Below are 20,461 nucleotides of genomic sequence, written 5' to 3' on the forward strand. Positions count from 1 at the left end.
TTTTGTCATGTTTCTCCACGTGTGTTCTATACCAAAACTAGACCATAAACCCTCTAATCCAGAAAGCTGCAGCCTTCTGTGAGGCTCATGTGATACCAGTGGCCAATGGCATGTGAGATAAATGACTTGGATGTGTGGGAGAGCAAATAGGGATGAGAAGAATCCTTCCAGATGATAATTAACAAACCCAAAGAACTGAGATAAGGAGGACATTAATTGTTGTCATCTTCATCAGCAAATTCGAATGGGTAGAGTAGGCAGGTCTTTTTCACCAGCCGCTAAAAAGCCCAGTTTGTTGTGGACGCTCAAGGTGATACTTTAGTGAGACTCAGTCAAGAAATTTCAGCTCTGCATACCTGTCTCTTGCTGGGTGAGCCCCGAGATGGCTCCGCGCTGCGTTCCGCCGGGGCAGGGCGGGCGGATCCCGCTGCCTGGCCCGGCCCTGTCGGTCCGCCCTGGGCTCCTCCTCAGTCGCGGGCCCGCCCCGGTCACAGTCCGCCCGCAGCATGGAGCCGTACCCCAGCTTCCGCGGCCGGCGGGCCCTGGTCACTGGGGCCGGCAAAGGTGGCCAGGGCTGGGGGCCGGGGGTCGGGGCGGGCCGAGGGCCGGGCCGAGCCGGGTATGACGCCGTGTCCCCGCAGGGATCGGGCGCGCCGTGGCCGTGGCGCTGAGCAGGGCCGGGGCCCGCGTGACCGCGCTGAGCCGAACCGCGGCGGACCTGGAGAGCCTCGCGCGGGAGGTACGGGCCACCCCCCTGTCCCGCCCGGGATAAGCCCCCCCGGGCCCCCTGGCTGCCACGCGGCCTCCCACCCACGCGGCCGCCCTCGCCGCAGTGCCCGGGCATCGAACCCCTCTGCCTGGACCTGGCGGACTGGGACGCGGCGGAGGCGGCGGTGGCTGCGGCGGGGCCCTTCGAGCTGCTGGTGAACAACGCGGCGGTGGCGGAGCTGCAACCCTTCCTGGAGGTGACGCGGGAGGCCTTGCAGCGGTGAGTGCCTGGCCCCGGCCTCCCCGGCGGCTCCGCGGGAGGCTCTGGGACCGAATCTGCCCCCCCAAGGTGTCACACAGCTGTGAACGTCAAAGACGGTGACAAGACTTTTCAGAAACGGGTATCTTGAGAGGGGAAGCAACAAGAAAGGACAGCAGCTGGTGCACAGACAGGCTGACATGCACACTTTTAGAAATGCCGATTGTCGATTGATTGTTACTCCGTATGCTGTATTTCTTTACTGTCTGTTCATTCCTTACATAATCACCTTTCCCTCTGTAAATAGCAAAAGGAAACGAAGCACTGGGTGTTACACCTGTTTCTTAGTAGCCAAAACCTGCAGTGTCACCTCCGGAATGGTGGGATGCACCTGCCATCCCATGGGCACGAGAGGATAGTGCCTTTGCTGCTCATCAAGCTCAGAGCTTCCAGTCTAGTTCCAGCTTGGCCCCCGTGAAACTGAAAGGCAGTTGTCACTAAGACAATTCAGAAATAGAGAAGACAAAGGCAGGTAAGGGAGCATAAAACAGTCACGGTGGGAAATTAAATTTGCTTACTACAATAGCATGGCATTTTTTCTCTGAAAAGCTCCATAGTCTGGGAGTGAGCTTTAGGATACAGGCTATGTGTGAGTCCACGTCATTCTGAAAGGATGGGTCACGCTTTGTCCCTATGTTAAAAATGTCTTGAGAGTCTATAATAAAGGATTCGTTTGCGACTAGAACATAAAAAGCATGGATTCTGCTGAGACTCTTCTGTGGAACTGACCTGACAAAGGACGGACAACGTGGCAAACAGAAGAAACGCTGCCTCTACCCGCCCTACAGCAGATTTGCTCTTTAGAGCTGTGTGAGAGATTTGCTCGACCTAAGGAGTTGCCACTGGCTGAGCCCCAAGGGCTTAGTGTTTAAACTTTGTCAGAGGAAACTCCGTTAGGCTGATGAAGGACAGAGTCCTGAGGGAAATGTGCCAGTGCACAACTGCACCTCCCTCAGCAGTGTCTCGCCTGCAGCTGATGGACTGTTCACTGCCAAGAGCAGACCTGAGCATCCTGGCTCGCCTGACAGCTCAGAATTTCTGTGTCTTAGAGCATCACCAGTGGTTTCCAAGAGACCAGCAGCTGCTGCCTCTCAAAACAACTGTCTGGTCTGGCCTACTGTAACTTTTAAATTTGATTTTATTTGTAGGTCTCTTGATGTGAACTTTGGGGCTGTGCTTCACGTTTCCCAGGTGAGGAAGAATTGCCACTGCAGCTGTCTCCATGAATAGCAGTGACTGCTGTACATAGCACAGATAAGTGTCCACTGTGAGGACTAAAGGGATGCAATCCAAAGTCACCCTGACGGCCTGCATGTACAGACCGTTCACGCTTTGACTCTCCTGTAAGCAGGAGGCAGGGAGGACTTACTTCCTCCAGATGGTTTTGCTCTTTTGGCTATCATAGATTTCTCCTTAGGATTCTGGCATTCCTTTTTTTTCCTCTTCTTCCCCCTCCCAGATCGTTGCTCGGCAGATGATCAAGCAGGGAGTGGCAGGGGCTATTGTGAATGTCTCCAGCCAGGCCTCGCAGCGTGCCCTGAGGGATCACGCTGTTTACTGTAAGTATGTGCAGCTTCAGGACAGGAGCCTTGCTCTGCATGTCCCTCTCGAGTTTTTACCAGCTGGAGACCCACAGCCACCAAGCTGCCAGCTCCCAGTTCGGTGCAGTGAATGTCCTGGTGTGTTCCAGAGCAGGTGCTTTGTTACGCACTTTAAAAGTCTCCTGTTCTTCCCTTCTCTTAAAGGTTCCACAAAAAGTGCTTTGGATATGCTGACCAAGGTAATGGCAATGGAACTGGGACCCCACAAGGTAGGAGTCTATGAGAGAAAGTGTGAAAGCTGAACCTGAGCGTTTCCTCAGAGGAGCTTGCTTAGATTGATTGTTTCTTCTGGTCTCAGATTAGGGTGAACACTGTGAACCCCACCGTGGTTATGACTGACATGGGGAGAATTAACTGGAGTGACCCTCAGAAATCTGCTGCCATGATTAATCGGATTCCCCTGGGAAAGTTTGCAGGTCAGTGGGATAGGTCTGTTCCCAGGCTGGGCTCTTGTGTTGTCTCAAGCCTTCCCTCTAGCTGACGTTTAACAGCCAGAGTTACTTTGCTGCTTTTTGGGGCAAATCACAGCTCTGCTGAATGCCTTTTGGCTGAACTCCTGAAGTATTTGACGAGGACAGGGTGAGAATCAACCTTCTCTTCCTCGCTTCTACAGCCTCATCTTGGGACAAGTGAAATGAACTTACTCTATTGTTCATAAATCTGGGTGTTTGCTGTGAACTAGGCATCATTTGATCACAAGGACTTTTTAATGTCCAGCTCTCAGCTACGCTGTCCTGGACACTGCATCAAGCACACTTTGGAAGCAGAAATACCTCCCTGCTCTAATCACATGTAGAGGTCAAAGGCAGACCTCTTTGGGTGCTTGTTTTTCTGGTACAATTTGAGGTGTGCATTAGGTGTTCTCTGTGTTTGATTGCAGAGGTGGATGATGTGGTAAACAGCGTTCTCTTCCTGCTGAGTGGCAAGAGTGCTATGACAACTGGCAGCTCACTGATGGTTGATGGGGGGTTTCTTGTCTCCTAAGATGGCACCTGCATTTTACCCCGGCCTTAATTTTCATACTGGTACTGCATAGATGTAAGCTGGATAGAAATCAATAACACAGACATAGTCTTGCTAGAGGGGCAGCAGGGCTGGAGCCTGTAGGAGAAGTGAGGCAGAAAATAACCTTTGGAAGGCTGGTATATAATAAAGCTCAAATACATCGTCATGGAGAATGTTTATTGCACCAAATAAGGTTTTGTCTTGTCACTCTACATGATGATTAGAAATTGGACCTCTCTTCTAACCCTGTTCCCCCCCCACAACCCTTCAGAAGCTCTCCCTGTTCCATCCAAAACCATAGAGCCTGTCTGCACTTTCAGTGGGAAGGGAAAGAAGTTAGCAGGCTCCTCATTGCTTCCTTTGCTGTCTTTAGTAGAAAAAAAACAAAATAGAGGCAAGGACCCCAGCCCTGCTCTGCAGAGACTGGATTTTGGGGGGAGGCCCGACTAAAGACTGATGGGGGGGAGCAGCACCATGCTGTCCTAGGGTGTGCACACACAAAAAGGCAAATGCATTGATTGCACAGAGCTGTTTCACTCACAGAGTTTGGCTAGTACCCAGTAAAGCACCTAATGATTAGTTCTTCAGTTTCTCTTTTACTTTGACCCCTTTCAGGGCTGGTTATGATTTTTTTTAACAGTCTCAGGCACGTTCTGCTAGAGCACCAGTTTGTTAACTGTTAGCCACAGCACGCTGGGCAAGGAGACCCTACCACCCTCCCAGCTGCTCTTGTCTCTCAGCACCATTGAAATCAGCTCCCTCCCCCACTCCCACCAGGATATTCACTACCTGTTTTACCTGCAGGTTTAAAACAGGTGTTTCCAGGACAGGATAGATGTCTCAGGCCTTTCAGCTTAGAGTTCAGGAGAGCCAAAACAGCCTGCTGCCCGAAGGAGCTACCTTGCCTTCCCCTTGTACCTCCCTTGGGGGCTGTACAGCCCCCAGTTGGTCTCCTGCCCCCACTGCCCCTTCACATCAACACTGACGTTAAATCAAAGAGACATTTAAAAAACACTGACTTCGTACATGATGAAGGGCCCTACACCTCCCAGCCCCCTCCAGAAACACCCAGCTAATATGCAATCTGTCAGAGGACAACAACATGCTGAGCCAGCACCGAGGCCACAGCCCTCAAAACACGGTGCACTTTTTGCCAGGCTTCTTCACGGGCGGTGGGCAGAGCACAGCCCGGATGGCTTCATCAAAGACCGTCTTCAAGCCCCTCTGTGTCAGGGCAGAGCACTCAAGGTACTTTACTGACCCTGGGGAAAGAGAGCTCCAGTTCAACCACTCTGGTTCTACCACCACACACTGTCCCTCATCCCCTCAATGCCACAGAACTCTGCCAGCACATGAGACTCACCGATCTCCCGAGCCATGGCCAAGCCTTGGGGGTAGGTGATAGGAGCCAGTTTCTTATCACGTAACCTTTCAATGGTGTCCTTATCATCCCTCAAGTCCAGCTTGGTGCCCACCAGGATAATAGGTGTATTTGGGCAATGGTGTCGGACCTCAGGGTACCACTGAAACAGAGAGGCACGATAAGAAAAGTAGCTACAGCAGTGGCCACAACCATGAAGATGTGTTCCTACTATTGGGAATGAGGGGTTTACTACTAGCTGACATGGTGTCAACACTTGCAGACGATACTGCTGCCTATAGTCCTGAATATGCTCTGCAGAAAGAGATTGGTGCAGATGTAATAACACACTCAGACACAAAATCGTGACAGACAGCGCCCATCAGTTCTGCACACAGTACATCCCTTAATAGCATTTTAGTTTCTAGGACACCCTTTAAGACGCAGATTCAAAAAGGCAGTAACTTAGCCAAAGATGTCATGAATAAAAAGCAGGCCCCAACCTGCAGACTATGACCTTCCTTCACCGAGACATGACTGCTTGAAATTTTTGGCTTGTAGGTGTGGTGCTAGGTGGGGCATGGGACCTCACTTGTTCTTCCCTTCCAGTGTTTCACCCAGGAGGAGAATACTTTACCTTAGCTCTGACATTCTCAAAGGAGGCTGGACTCACAAGGGAGAAGCAGATCAAGAAAACATCCTGTGCAGAAACAAAAGGGTCAGCTGTGCAGAAAGAAACAGCTAAAGAGAATGGAGGGAGAAGGGAGAGGGATCTTGAGAGAAAACAACCTCCTCTCACAAGCAAGGACTGTGGCTTTAAGAAATTCTTGCCCATTAAGGGTGTTAAACTAATTCAGAGAGGAAAGGAATGGACCTTGAGTTTATGACTACATCTTCTTTCACAATGCTGAGCTCTGCATGTTAAAAGCATGCAGGCACAAACATCTTAACAGTGCTAAGGGCTTCACCCCGGCAGCACGGCTACATAGGAACTACTACAGCCAGGAAAATATTTCTAGTGCAGCACAACAGTGAGCTGTCCTGCCAAGGGAGAGTGGGAATATGGAACTGGCTCAGCTGCACAGCAGTCTCATGCCATTCCTTTCACCTGAGCCTCCCTGGGGCACCTGTTCAAAGACCATTAAAAAGCAGGGACTAGAACAAGACAATCTCTTTGGAGAAAATCAGCTGTGATACTTCTTAAACCACCAGAATTATGGGTGCAGCTGCAGCAATTTAGACTTTCCTCAGTGGAAAGAAGCATGCCTGTCCTTGGGACCCCCCCCGCCCCGTCTCCGAGAGGGAGCAGTTACAAGCCAGTCCAAGCCCAGCACTCACCGTCTGTGGATAGGAAAGAGGCCGCAGTCGGTCATAGTCCTCTTGCCCTGCTGTATCCCAGAGGCCCAGGTTCACTGGTTTTCCATCTACCATCACATTGGCAGAATAGTTATCAAACCTGCCAAAGAGGAGTCCCTCATCAGTGACAATTTTGTGGTGACCTTCACATCTCTATACGAAATCCAAGGGGGCAGTGAATCAGGAAAGGGTACTGCAGCACCGTTCCAGTGGGGACAGTCTGCCTTCCTCACATACACAGCCACACCCCCAGCATCATCACAGTCTGATTTGGGACAGCTACCTACTCACTTAAAAAACTCCTTTTACACATGCATACAGATCAAAAAGCAACTGAAGCCCAAGGTTATTACTCACACAGTGGGGATGTATTCTCCAGGAAAGGCATTTGTGGTGTAACTGATGAGCAAGCAGGTCTTCCCAACAGCTCTGCGGAGGATAAGAGTGAGGAGAATAAAGAAGGGTACAGCAGGGAGCACTGAGGCAGTAAAACTCACCCTTCTGCCCCACTCCAAAACACAACGTTAGGTAAGAAGTTAACTGTGTGAGAAAACAAACCTGTAGCAGGCTGGAATTCCCTACTTGTCAGGGGCCAGGCCTGAAATCCTAATGTGCACCCTGCCTGAGCACTCACTGACCCTGCTCTCTCCCATTCCTTTTCCCCACCCATTCAGCCTCAGCAAGACACCAGGCAAAACAGAGTTGTTCCAGGAACCAAGAGAAGGAATAAATTAAGGCTGTGTGCTGGGCTCAACAGATCCATAATGGTCTAGCAAAATGGGTAAACAGGTGAAAAAACATGCAACAACACAGAACTCTACAAGCTCCTCAGACACAGGAATTTAGTATCAATAAATACAAAGGAAAAACAATAAGTATCCATAAACAAAAATGAACTTTAAAATTGACCACTGTCAGTTTGGAAAGAGATCAATTTAGAGGGCTGAAATATCAGCTCAGGGCTTCGCTGAAGGCTGGTAGCAAGGGTTAGGCCTGGCTGGCAAGAGCATAAGCATACAGACTTTAGCCAGCCCTCTGCATTTCCTAAGGGAAAGCTTTGTTGTAAGAATGGAGGAGTACCAGCAACGTGAACAACTTCTTTATCACTGAGAAAGTTGTGAACTGCACACAACCTTCCCGAAAAGGCGTGAGTGCCAGGGAAAGCTGGCTGTGAAGAGCCTGAGTGAAGATGAATAGCCAGCAGAGTTGCATATCCCCTACCCAATACTGTAATCAGAGTGGCATAAGGAAGGACTTCAGGAGTAAGGGAGAGACTCTAGCAGAGTACACAGTCCTTTGGATGCACCAAGATGACTTAGTCTACATTGTCGATTTGGTCTTAAAACAAAACACAACACAGCAAACCTTCAGCTGAAGTCCATTTACAACATCCTGTGCTCCCAGTTGTTCCTCCAGTTGTTGGCCTCACCCCAAATGTGTATTTGAGGTGGCAACATGTCTAGGAAAGGGGAAAGACCTGTCCCTGCCTAAGACCACTTCACATTTAAGTCTCAGTGCCTCAACTCTGTGCTTCCTGTGGTGATCAGAAAAGTAAACTGAAAATGTGAGAAAAAATATGCAGGACGAGATAGGAAAGCTACAAAGCACCATAAATCTAGCACATGCCTGCATCTTGCACACAGATGTGTTTAAAGAAAAGGGAATTAAGGAAGAGCCTAAAGAAAAGAGGAAAAAGGGTGACAAGGGGCACATGATGAAATCAGAAACAGCAACACACTTCACCTCGGAACAAACAACAAAAGGACACATGAGGGGAACCTGCTAAGATTTTCGGGAGGAGTCTGTGATGAATCAAACATGTACAATGAAAAATAGCGAACTAGGGCACCTAAAATAGGAGGAGATAGACGTAACACCCAAGAGAAGCCGGTGTTTGCTATCCAGGCAGACCGATGGGGCTGGGGAGCCCCTGGGGACCGAGATTCAAGTTCATCAACTAAGGAGGGAGCGGGGCAGGAGTGCGCGGGCCGCCGCAAGGCCCCTATCTCCCCCCGGGACACAACGGCGGCTCGGCCCGCCGGCCCCAACCCCGCCCGAGCCAGGCCCGCGGCGATTCAGGCCAGGTCGGGCCTCGCCGCCCGGCGCGGGGCCTCCCGCCGCCGGAGCGGCTCTCCCGAGCAGCGGGGCGGAGCCGGCCGGCCAGCCCTCCCTCCCATCCTCCCTCCCTCCATGCCGCCGGGCCCGGGCCCGCTTTGGCGGGGCTGCGGAGGCCGGGGCGGCCCCGCCCGCACTCACCCGTCGCCCACCACAACACACTTGATCGCCTGCATCTGCCCGCGATGGCGGCGCCGCGACTGCGCCGCAGTGACCGCCCGCGGGGCGGGGCGGGGCCGAGCCGAGCGGGCCCAGCCGAGTCCAGCCGAGCCGAGCCGAGCCGAGCCGAGCCGAGCCAAGCCCGCACCGCCCAATGGCCCCGCCCCCTCCCCGGGGCTCCGCCGCGGGCGGGGGAGGCAGGAGCGGCGGCCCCGCCCTGTGAAACACGCAGCGGGGCTTGCTCGGGGCCGGCTCCCGCACCGGGGGCCACTGGCTTAAGGACGAAGCTTTGATACCTGGTTACGGTGTAGATTTCACTGTCAGCCACCAGAAGCTCCAGCTAAAGTTCTGTAGGAAGACGGCTTTTGGCTTCCTCCGCCTCGAACAGAGGTGCCCACTGTAGTGGCCCTGTCTCAGAACAACAGGCTTTGCTTTCCCTTACAGATGACACAGCTCTCACTACAGACTCGCTCTTTGTGATTAGGGAACGCCTTCCCAGCTTCTTTGCTTTTACCTTAGTCCGGAACCAAACTCTTAACCCAGCTTATCCACCTGTAACAGACTTTTAGCTCCAGGAGAGGCTGGCAGGGTTTTCAGGAGAGTAACACAGCAGACGGCCCCGCCCTCCACATCAGCCAAACATCCAGCTCATCATTGTCCAATCTTATGGCAAATTCAAAAGCTCTTTATTAGAAAAGCAGAGCAAAACCCAATATAAAAAATCATAAACACAAACCAACCAGTCCACACATAAACACTCATTTTCCATTTGTCTCCTAAAATATGTACTGCAAGATCACTGCTCTTGCCCTAGACTCATTGAAGGAACTCACAGGAGGTTCTCAAGACTGCTGGCCCCTTTCTCCAATTCTCCTGCAACCCTTCCCTTTCTACAGGTCATGCAAGGACTTGTGCTGTCAGGAGAGGAACCACCTTCTCTGCCTTTGTGCTCTTAGAAGCAACTCCTCTGTTTCGAGACAGAAGCACTGCTCCTCTCCAGGGTAAGGCCACAGCACTCAGCTTCAGGGGCCTGAGAAGCCATGAGGACAGTTTTGCCATTTGTCATAGTGAAATCATATCCTGTTGCATATTGGCTGCAACATCTTCAGCCAAGGGCTGCAGTTCACAGTGAAGAAGCACAGATGCTGACCCCCAACCACCCACTGGCCCCTCCCCTGCCAGTCGGTGTTGTAGAAGCTGAACCACAGCCAAAGCCCAGCTGTCCCACAAGGACATGCACAGCACTGCACCGCAGCCCCACTAAACAGCTGTTTCTGTCTATGCTGAATGCAAATCTACTGCCCACCAATACAGCCAGAGCCACAGCATGGAGGGTAAATGAGCCAGAGAGGGCCCAGTCAGACTTTGCTTCCATCTGTAAGCATTGGGTGAAAAAGAACGGATGCATAAGATATGGTGTTTCCAGAAGTTTCAGGACCCCATGAACAAAGCATGAACTGCTGTCGCCTTTTAACAGGTTTCACTGTGAACAGCCATGGCATCCAAACGAACGCTGCACAAGAACTCTGCCAGGGAACATACAAACCATCCCCCCAGTAGCAACACGGTGTGCTGATAGGCTGGTGCTGTGTAAAAGGACACAGAAAATACTTTAAACACTGTGGCAGCTGAGTGGAAGGGCTCCACATCATGCACTCAGAGCCACGAGCCTGGATGGTTGTTCCCTCCTCCCCTTTATGTGGTCAGGAGGAAGATTTACAAAGAGCGAAAACAATTTTCTGTGTTTTGTGTCATCCCGCTCTGATAAAACTGTCCTATCTAGGAAGAAGGAGCTGTACCTGAGTTGTTCACCCTCTTCTGACAGCAGGTATTTGGATCCTTTAAGCCATGCTCTCATTTCCTAGAACTCTGGGTTCCAAAGGGGGGTCCCTGCACATATGCCATGATGGCATTTTGCAAGAAACTTGCTCGCTGGGCCTCCTCTTCCCTCACCCTGGAGATCTCAGCCTCTTTCATTCTCAGCTTCTCCAGCAGCAGAGAGATCTCACCCTCTTTGTCCAGCAGTGCTTCACGGTGATTATTTGATAAGGCTGTAAAAGAGCAGCATTAGTAAACAAAAGTAAGGTGTCCCCAGAATAAATAAGAACATGTTATAGGCACAGCCACAGGCAATTGAAGTGGAATGGTCAACAAGAACGTGAGAGAAGCTTCATGAAAGGTTTTGCAGAGACAGCATGTTACACTTCACTGTGCAGGAAACCCAAACAGTTTGCTTGCTGTGCAGCTTTGGGTAGTTATCTGAGTCTTGGTCTCTATAAAATGAGGACAAGAATCCCTGCAAATACACCAGGATGGAGAGTACAACTCACAAGTGTACGCACAGGCAGGAAGCGCAGGTGTTACTACCTGTAAGCACAGCTCAGTTCCAGGCCCAGTGCAGGGTAACTCAGCATTATCATTTGAGAAGCATGAAAGGATCCATCACCTTTCAGCTGTCTTTCCAGAGCTGCAATCTTCTCTCTCAGCCCATCCTGTGCTGCGCGTTCAGCTTCCAGGTGCCCAATCTGCTCTTGTAATTCCACCTTCACCTTATTCACTTCTGTCACTTTCTCCTCTTCCTTACTGTTCAGGTCCTGACACACAAAGACAAATCCATGAACAACCAAATAGCTTTAGCAGCTTGTTCTGTCCCTGTGGTGACCATCTCTACTGCAGTCCAAATTACCTGCTGAAGTTCCTCCAGCCGCCTTCTGAGTCCATCAGCATGCAGGCTCAACTGTTTGGCTCTGGCCTGGGCTTCAGCAACCATTTCTTTTTGCTTAAGGCAGCAGTTCTGAGCTTCATCCCGTGACTCAGTCATCAGCCGCAGCTTCTCTTTTAGGTGTTCTAGTCGTTGCTGCTGTAAGACACAAAGGAAAATGAAAACATCAGTCTCACTCCAGTCCTGTGAAGGGATTCTCCCCTTTTTGTTCCTAACACAGTGAACCCCTGGCTGAGTCAACTGGCACTGAAGAAGCAGCCCAGGACTTGGCCATAAGACACAGCCCTGCTCCTCTGCAGTCAGGAATGACCCCCAAGGTGTTGCTTCTTGCCAGGGAGGACACTTACGGAGACTCTGAAACACCCAACTGACTCACTGAGAAAGAGGCAGGTCCTGGGCAGAAGCACTCGATGCCACCACCAGTCTTCATAACCAATGCTCTCCCTTCACTTCCTTCATACCCCAAATGGCTCTGAAGCACCACTGTGTGCAGCTAAGCAACTGCTGGGTCCCACACATCAGCTTTTCCAAGTCTGTAACTCAGTGAAGCATTTTCTTTTGTGATGTTATGTATAAGTAATATTCTAATAGTTTTTTTGTGTTTTCTTCATTCCTTGTTCTCTTTCACAGGATATTAACTTCATTGCCATTTTCACTAAGTTCAATTCAAACAGTGACCTTTTTTTTTTTCTTTTTCTGTCCAGCAGCAGTAGCCACCTGAAATTTTTCTGAGTCCAGAGAAACAGGAACACCCCATGAAAGTTGCCATTAAACGGAAGGATCGACATCTGGCTGTTGGCTTCAGAAGTTGGCAACTTAAATGAAATCGGCTTTGACAATATCCACATCAGTTCTGCTCCTACTGGAGACAGTTCAAATCAGACTTTTCAGGGCTCCTTCTTCAGCAATCACACCATTTGCAGGCCAGTGAAACCCAGAGAGGGGAGTTACACAGCAGTTCCCCGAGACTAAGTCATAGGCTAGGCAGCCAAATCGCTTCTTTCGCACAGCGGCAAGGCTACACACAGGTCTTATCCTCACCTCCTCCAAGCGCGCCTGACTCCGGGCTTTTATTAACTCCTCCTCTGCCTGGCCTCGCTCAGCAAGTGCAGCTGCTTTGACTTGGCTCAGCTCCTGCCACAGAAGCATGGAAAATGATTCCAGACAGAGAAGCTGCATCACTGCAACACTGACCAGAAAACATTAGCAGCTTCCAGTCACAGGCTACAACATGACAGCTCTCCCTCTCACTCACAGGCAGTGAAAGCAAGCCAAGATGACAAACCTTTTCTTCCCCCAAGATTACCATCACAATTCAATGAGAATTTCAGTTATATGAGGGCAAGTCATAGGTAAAGCTTTCCAAAGCAAGGTAATGTAACTGGGAAAACAGATATGGAGAAATATGCTACACTTCTTGAGATCACTTCTGATCGCGAAGTCAAATCTTGGTAAAACTCTCACTATGTTCAATGGAATCCTTATTTCTGTTCAATCTGAATTTAGAAGTTTCTCCTTGTAACTTTCTCCTTTCTTAGTCCAAAGTGGTAAAAATAATTTTAACTGGTATACTGCTCTTTTCTGTTCCTCTCTAGACCACATGACAATCTTTACAGAGGTCAGCAATGGAAGACTCCACAAAGCTCCCCTGGCAGCCTGCTCTTTGCACTGCTACATGAGTGTTCAAACATGCTTGCAGCATCCTTTCTCACCTCCTCCAGAGATATCCTGATGGTCTCCAGCCTCTGTATCCTGTCCTGCATGGAACGTTCACTGGCCTCAATGTGCTGTGTCATATGATCCACCTGCAAAGCAGTAGAAACCATTTAAGCAAGTGCTAGAAAACTACTCCCATTTCCAGGTGTATCAGCAGGGCCATTTGTCATGAGAGAGAAGCATCCTCCCACTGACCCACCTACCACCTAAGAAAAACTCTTACCTCTCTAGAGCTCCCTTAGGAAACTGTAATACAGATACAATCTGCCATCAAGAAACTGGGAACTTTTAGGCAGAGATCCCTCCCAGACCATGACAAAAGATACAGAGCCCGAGTTCTCATTGTCAAGTGGTACAAAACACCACAGATTCATTTTCCAGCTATAATGAGGCTAAAATCTTCCTGGCATGTGTCTTTTCATAGAAGATTTCAAAATCTTCAGAGAAATCTATTGGTGTAGTTTTATTTTTGAGAGATTTCACACCTCAGTAAACACTGCAAAGAGAATTGATCATAGTCTCTTGTCTTGTCCACACTCAGAAACAACCCCCCTTGACATAACAGGGAAAGAACTGGCATGCTGAGCCCTGTTAGAGGATTGTTGTGTACAGCATGTATGTCTCAATTTCCTCCATCAAAGCATCTTTATTTCAGAAGTACGACAACACTGCTTATTCATAACTACCTCTGTGCATAGCAAGACTAACACAAGGGCCAGCTCCCAGCCTCTTTTGGAGCATCACATACCACTCTGGCCCATACTCCTGCAAGCTATAAAATCTTACTAGCTGGCAGAATGTCTTGTGACCTCTTAAGGCAGGCTTTGCTTGAAGAAATGGCCCATTATTCCCACAGTAACTCTGAGTTCACTAACTTTTCAACCTTTTTAAAAGCACCTGACAGCAAACGACCTCCAGTGGTGCTTGTATGTCAGGACCAAAGAAAGACTAACCTTGGGATGCTGCAGAAACCCCATCCTTACCTCTTTTACCCGTAGGGATTCCATGTCTTCAAGGCTTTGTTTAAATCTTCTCTTCTCCATTTCCAGACGTTCTGCAGATTTAAAGCAGGCATATCACAATTCTGGCATTCCTGCCATGCAGGCTGTATTCATACTTTATCACACACTCTGCTGCCCTTCCTCTGTGACTGCCCTGTGCAACTGACTCATGGACAGTGATCCCAACCACAGGTATCCACTAGCTGTTTCTGTTCCTCTACTCACCCTCAGCTTGCACAGCCCGAAGCTTCAGCTCTGCAGTTGTGTTGGCCAAGTCTTGTTTTACCTGGAACAGCTGATCCTGCTGAACTTTGCACTTCCTCTCCAACTCATCCACCTACAAGAAAATGACCACCAAAAAGGATTTTCTTTTCCTATTAGCAGAGAAAGTTGGCTGTACAGGACAATGAATAGAGACACAACCAGGGATCAACGCACAAAACATATAGACAGAGGTTACATATGTCCAAGTTCCCCTTCTCAGCCTTGGACTTAGTTTCCTACCTGGTTTCTTAGCAGCAGATTTTTCTCACTGGCAGCAGACAAGTCATGCAAAAGCTTGCCTTCCCGATCAGCACTTTCCTGCAAACAAAATCAAAATAAAAACCTGTACTCACCTTAGTTCCTGCACCATCAACCTATGCCAACCAACACCACATCCAGTCAAATCCAACCTACCCCATAAACACCATGGCTCCTCTTCACACCTAGCACTCACCTATCTAATTTACACATCTAATTTTATGTCATGGTGGCTTTAGTTAACCCATTAGTAGTAAAAAATCACACTTCTCTATCCCTTGCAGCATCCCCCAAACCTACACAAACCACTTATGACCTGGAGCCTTGCCCTCAAACCTAACTAGGACTTATTCAGCTCACCTGCTTTTGTTGCTGGAGCTCCCTAAAGTGGCACTCAGCCACACTGGTTTGTTCCTGTTTCATGGCATTCAGCAGCTCTCCCAAGTTGTGCACCTTCTGCTCAGACAGAGCCAGGGCAGCTTCAGTCATCTGCAGCCTATAAAGAGAAACACTTTCTGGAGTCTTTTCCAAGGCAGACACTGCAGAGAGCTCTCCACGCCATCTGGTACAAGGTGCTAGCACCTATCTGGCAGTGGATGAAATCACGCTAAGGCAATTTTTGCCCCTAGAAAAAGGACACCACTGACCTCTGTACTCAGCAGCATCTGCAAAAAGTGACCTGGGACTTCTCAGGGCTCAGTGTTCTGGTGCCTATTCCATTTTCCCTGTGTTGTTTTCTGTGAGCCATTTTCCCTGCCCAGAGCCCTCCAGAATTTGCTCACTCTCACAGAACAAAGCTGGCTATTTTATACCACTGCAACATTGTTTAAAATTAGGGACAGAATTGTAAACGCGAGTAGCAAAAGCAATTTGCTTATTCTGTCCATGAGAAGGACATGTCCACACCAGGGCATGGCACAATAAAACTGCCTATACCTGGCATAACTGAATTAGCCCGTCTCAGAAGTGTTTGAAGTCTAATCACTGTCATGTGCATGACTATGCACAACCTAGCAATGCTTTTGGGAAGCTCCACCCCACTGTTCCTAGGCCTGGCTCCTCCATATCTGCAGTGGTTCTCAGAGAACACTGCCAGGGGAAGCAGGCACAGCCTCCTGCCAGGCTGTAAACCACGCAAGGAACAAGCCCCCAACCCATCCACACAATCATTTTTCTTCCTTTTCACCCTCTGTAATTCACTTGCTCGTACGGCAGTGCACTGTAATTTTACTTAAAAGCTGGCTAAGTATCTAAAGCGGCCAACTCAAAGGCGTGATCTGACCCTAATTTCTGGATATTACTGCAGAATTAAGCAAAACAGTAAACCAGCTACTCTACAAAATTATCCCCCTTCTTAGCAGCTCTGCTCAGTACTGTGCATATAGCACAGACAAGGGGAAAGAGAAGGTTTTCCTCCTCCATACTTGGCTTTCAGTGAATTTACAATGGAGTGCTGCTCATCCAATGCTTCCTGCAGTTGGCTGACTCGTGCTGCGGACATTCTGCATTTCAGAGACAAAAAAAAGAAAGAAAAAAAAATGGTGAGTAATTTCTCCCAGGAAATGGGAGAGGGCTCAATTCTGCCATCAAAGAGCAGAAAGCATTGAGAAATCCAACCCACCTCTCGCTCTTGGCTTTTTCTTCTTTCTGCTTGTCTACGGTGTCCATTAAATCCAAGAACTGTGAACAGGGCAAAATTCAGTGAGAACATGAACTGCATCACCTTAAAACATGTACACTTCTCATGCTTCTCTTCCCAGAAACAGCTGAAGACAGTTCAAGCTACTATTGGAAGCAAACTGGAGGTATGATGCATTTATTAGCACATCTGAATGAGATTATCAGCTATAGGGACTCTGCACCCTGCGGTGCCAGAAGGAAAACAGACTCAGATCTCTAGGTTTATACTACTTGGAAAATATCAAAGTAGCTGCAAAAGAACTGAAATTATGAATTATAGGTTAAAAAAAATCACCAAAACTCCTGCAGAATCCAGAGTGAATACGTTCAGCAGGGGTGTGTCCACACCCATACTGCCAATTGATTTGATTCCTGGTCAACCTAGCTCAGAGGAAGGACATGATGTACTCAACCATGCTGGGTGCCTGCCCATAAAGATGCACGTGCAACTTCAGATGCACAATAATACTGTCACTGAGTGTTCTGTGGGGGCTACAAGGGAAAGCAAAGGATTCCAGCTGCCCTATTTGAACTGCCAACACGTAAGATTGCTAACCTGCTTGTTCTTCTCATCCTTCAGATTCAAAACCTCTTTGTTGAGGATGTACACTTGGTTCTGGGCCTCACTCAGGATAGCCTCACGGTCTTGGTTGTGATCCAAGGCTTGTTCTGATGCAGAGAGCAGGAGAGCATGCACAAGTTTCTAAAGCGACAGAACAGCAAACACTGCTGGAAGAAACAGCACTCAGGATGACACCTGGCTATCAGAAGCACGAGGACAGCTTCCCTTCTCAGGCCAGCCTCTGTAGAGACCTCTCACCTTACACCAAAAGGTGGGATGAGATCTAAGAGAGCAGTGTGTATTGGGTAATCAATACTCCAAGAATAGGAAAGCTGTTCAACTCTGCTGTGGGCAGGACAACAACACACGATGTGCTGCACAAGTCACATCAAAACTTGGCTACTTAGAGGCAAACTAATCTCAAATTCTCCCACACTCACATGGCACACTAACTCAACCCAAATTATTTTTTTGCTCTTGCTGGTGAAAGTGACACTTCCAATTTGACCAGCTCTCACTAAGGGACAAGAGGAAGAGATGTAGGGCACTGTAGAAATGCTGTTGAGAAAGGGAGGAAAGGAGGAATAGCTCTCTTCTGGAGCAGCAAGTGCCCTATATCTCCCAAGTGCTGAAGTAGGAAATGAGTTAGTGATTCATTACTGTACAACACATCATACTTACCCACAGCTTTCAGGATGTCACCAGGAACATTGTTCCCTGCCAGCTCTAGCCTCTTCAGCATCTTGTTTCTGTGCAGGCAGTTCAGCAAAGCTCGGCCGCCCAGAAGCCCAATATTGTTCCATCGCAAATCTACACACAAAGCAAACTTTCACCTTTGTAGTCACACATCTGCTGAAAAGCAAAAGGCCCAAGAGAACCCATGCTCTTTATACATCTACAAGCATGGCTAACTAATCCCAGATGGTCTTAGCATAAACACAGGTGAATACTGTCTCCCCTTTCAAGATGAATGACAGGGAGGGAAAGTAACAGACAAAGCAGGAAAGGCAGATATTTTTAAAGTGCAGAAAGCCACTACAGTTCAAAATTTACATAAGTCTGCCTCTTGCAAGCCTTCCTTCTACAGCCAAAATCTGTAGATGAGAAAGAACTTTCAACAAAAGCCATGGTCTCCTGAAGGAAATTCCAGCAAAATTCCATATAAGGACCAAGCAAGTGTGAAGTAAGTCTCCGAGTCTGTCATGAGGCATGCCAACAGCATCTACAGATAGGACCGAACACACTCCCTCCCCTGCTAAGGACTGTGTGCATGCGTAATGTATGTGGGCAAAGAACTCTTACCCAGCTCCTGAAGACATGCATTTTGTGTCAGTGCCACGGCCAGCTCTCCAGCCCCTTGATGGTTAATCTGGTTATTGCGCAGATCCAGCCGCTGGAGAAAGTTGTTTGCTGCCAGTCCTTGGCAGAAAAAGGAGAAGCCTTCCTCCCACATGCCAAGGCTGTTCCACTCTAAGGTTAGGCTAGGGAAATCAGACAGGATTGGAGTTCGTGGAGTAAATGGACAGCCGCATGAGCTTGAATGATATGTGGATCACAATACCCAGTCAAACACCCAGTTCCACAAACAGACTTGGTTTCAGAGAGCAAGATGCTGCCAGGACCCAGCATCCTTCAAAAGGGCACTTCCAGTTCTCATTCCTTCACCTTTCCCACCCCTCACAAGAAATTGTACCACTTGACATTCCTCCTATCCCAACAAAAACCACCCTCAGCCCTTTTCAACTGTTGTGCTCCATCTAACAGGAATAACACAAAGAGAGGTAGATACATTTTTTTTTTACCTCCGGATGGATTTGTTCTGCCTAAGAAGTTTTCCCAAAGCCTCAGCTCCCATGATTCGTAGGTTATTTCCCTGAAACAGAAATCCCAGGCTATGAGTAGGCTACACCTGTCCCAGTCCACCTACCCCATCAAACACCACTAGGTGCACCCCAGTTGTAATGCTGATTTCAGCTGGACAAAGATGGTCCAACCACCATTTGTTTCATGTATCAGTCAGCTTTCCACAAAATTAAAAGCCCTCGAGGAACAGTGGATGAGTACACACCTCTGGTCTTGTGAGGCACCATGACTGAGAGCTTGCAAAAATCACAGGATAGCACAGGATCATCATGGGCCACAATGGGACAGAAAATGGTGATTCTAGATAAGCATACTTCAATAAAAAGGGCTCAGTTAGGACTAACATAAATGAGAAAGTTGCGACACAGTTTGCAACTGTATATTCAAGGGAATAGATGTATGTCAGAGGAATACAGACAGAAAGCCGCTCTCAGTAGAGTGACCATCACATCTAAAGGCAGATGCCTAGTGCCAAGCTCAGGCTAGCCGAAAGGCATTGGCAAGCTGGATAAATTCTACAGAAGCACAAGTCAAACAGTTAATAACTCACTGATCAATACAGAGACCCAAAGAAACCCTTACATATGCCTCATCTGACCAAGCAGCAATGGACAGAAGATATACAGCTATAATTTCCTATCAAAACAGAGTAACCAAATAAAATTGGATAAAAGATGATCTGCAAAGTAACTGTGGAATGTTCTGACATGGTGTTAAGGATACAAGGAACAAATCATTTGAGAACAAAATCCTTACAGAAGTATGCTTCTGAACAATCCTGCACCAGGACTGCCAAGTTCTAACTCTGACTAAGCCCATGCTCCTTTTTCCTTGTCCACCACTTTGTCCTAATTCTATTCGAACAGACTCACCTTCAGATCCAAAGATCTGACTGTGGTGTTGGAGCAAAGACCATGCAACAGAAGTTTTACACCTGAGGGGGGAAAAAAAAAAGTTCATTTCATTCGTGGAGCCCTTTGCCCAAGCCAGGAGTGTATCGTCCTGTCAAACAGCCAGCTCAGGAGATGTGGCTGCAAGAAACGAATAACTTGGTAAACGACCACTGCTGCTGGAAAGCGTGAGCCTGAGTTTTCGGGGCAGGAGACTGTTTACACATTCTCAAAGAGGTGTCCGGGCAGAGCTCTCTGCACGTCAGCTTGCGCACCTGCCTGACCCAGCCCTGAGATCAGCCCACGCCTGGAGAGGCCCCACAGCCACGACAGTGCTGCCCCGGAGCGCCCTCGCTGCCGGCTGCTTTAACCAGCCGGACTGTCCCGTCCGCCCACGGCCAGAGCAGAGCCGCCTTCGAAGAGGGATGGAACCGAGGGGTGCTCGACCACCCACACTGTCATAGGCCAGACACCCTCACCGTCCTGAGACAGGAGCGACCTCCCGCCCCGCCGCCCGGTCCCCCGCTCGCCGCCGGCAGAGCGCGGAGCCGGGCCCCTCCCGCCGGCCCGGCCTGAGGGGGCGACGGGGGCGCCCCCGGCCCGAGCCCCGCGCCCACCTTCCTCGCTCAGGCCGCAGTCGCCGAGCGCCAGCGCGGCGAAGGGAGCGGCACCGGGCAACAGCCGGCCCAGCGCGCCGCACGTCTGCAGCGACAGGCTCTGCGCCGTCAGGTCCAGGCGGGCCCGGGCCCCGCCGGGCTCCCGCAGCCGCCGCAGCACGGCCTCCTGCGGGGCCGCGCCCGCCGCCGCACACAGCCGCGCGTACTCCCGGCGGAACCGCTCCATAGCCGCGGCCGCCCCGGAACCGCTCCGTGGCCGCGCGTG

General features: G+C 49.5%; 3 protein-coding genes across 6 annotated transcripts; 1 reads left to right on the plus strand and 2 right to left on the minus strand.

The window, feature by feature from the left end:
- The first annotated feature begins 382 nt into the window (after nucleotides 1-382).
- Nucleotides 383-4,212, plus strand: DCXR (dicarbonyl and L-xylulose reductase). Its single transcript, XM_027889762.1, is given in 9 exon segments — nucleotides 383-456; nucleotides 458-564; nucleotides 642-739; nucleotides 834-988; nucleotides 2,176-2,218; nucleotides 2,487-2,586; nucleotides 2,773-2,837; nucleotides 2,927-3,044; nucleotides 3,509-4,212. Coding segments are annotated over 9 exon segments (864 nt in total). The 3' UTR covers nucleotides 3,613-4,212.
- On the minus strand, nucleotides 3,794-8,759 carry RAC3 (Rac family small GTPase 3). Of its 2 annotated transcripts, none has more exons than XM_027889763.1 (6): nucleotides 8,606-8,759; nucleotides 6,707-6,778; nucleotides 6,332-6,449; nucleotides 5,631-5,693; nucleotides 4,997-5,156; nucleotides 3,794-4,895 (listed from the first exon to the last, which is right to left on the minus strand). In XM_027889763.1, exons 1-6 carry the CDS (start codon nucleotides 8,638-8,640, stop codon nucleotides 4,765-4,767), a joined length of 579 nt encoding a protein of 192 aa, XP_027745564.1. In that variant the 5' UTR covers nucleotides 8,641-8,759; the 3' UTR covers nucleotides 3,794-4,764. The 2 variants fall into 2 exon arrangements, with proteins under 2 accessions (XP_027745564.1, XP_027745565.1); XM_027889764.1 differs by having other exon boundaries at nucleotides 6,332-6,502; nucleotides 8,606-8,721.
- Nucleotides 8,760-10,085: 1,326 nt separating this feature from the next.
- Nucleotides 10,086-20,437, minus strand: LRRC45 (leucine rich repeat containing 45). Of its 3 annotated transcripts, XM_027889804.1 has the most exons (18): nucleotides 20,034-20,068; nucleotides 19,562-19,623; nucleotides 18,895-18,989; nucleotides 18,629-18,699; nucleotides 18,129-18,307; nucleotides 17,508-17,636; nucleotides 16,821-16,933; nucleotides 16,206-16,264; nucleotides 16,009-16,086; nucleotides 14,945-15,080; nucleotides 14,567-14,644; nucleotides 14,288-14,399; nucleotides 14,045-14,115; nucleotides 13,058-13,150; nucleotides 12,387-12,479; nucleotides 11,310-11,483; nucleotides 11,070-11,217; nucleotides 10,086-10,674 (listed from the first exon to the last, which is right to left on the minus strand). In XM_027889804.1, exons 1-18 carry the CDS (start codon nucleotides 20,039-20,041, stop codon nucleotides 10,478-10,480), a joined length of 1,896 nt encoding a protein of 631 aa, XP_027745605.1. In that variant the 5' UTR covers nucleotides 20,042-20,068; the 3' UTR covers nucleotides 10,086-10,477. The 3 variants fall into 3 exon arrangements, with proteins under 3 accessions (XP_027745605.1, XP_027745603.1, XP_027745604.1); XM_027889802.1 differs by lacking the exons at nucleotides 18,895-18,989; nucleotides 20,034-20,068 and adding an exon at nucleotides 20,197-20,437; XM_027889803.1 differs by lacking the exon at nucleotides 20,034-20,068 and having other exon boundaries at nucleotides 19,562-19,997.
- Nucleotides 20,438-20,461: the final 24 nt, after the last annotated feature.

The sequence above is a fragment of the Empidonax traillii genome, unplaced genomic scaffold, assembly GCF_003031625.1.
Source record: "Empidonax traillii isolate 1590-97213 ecotype Southwest subspecies unplaced genomic scaffold, ASM303162v1 scaffold272:size679582, whole genome shotgun sequence".
Taxonomy (NCBI): Eukaryota; Metazoa; Chordata; class Aves; order Passeriformes; family Tyrannidae; genus Empidonax; species Empidonax traillii.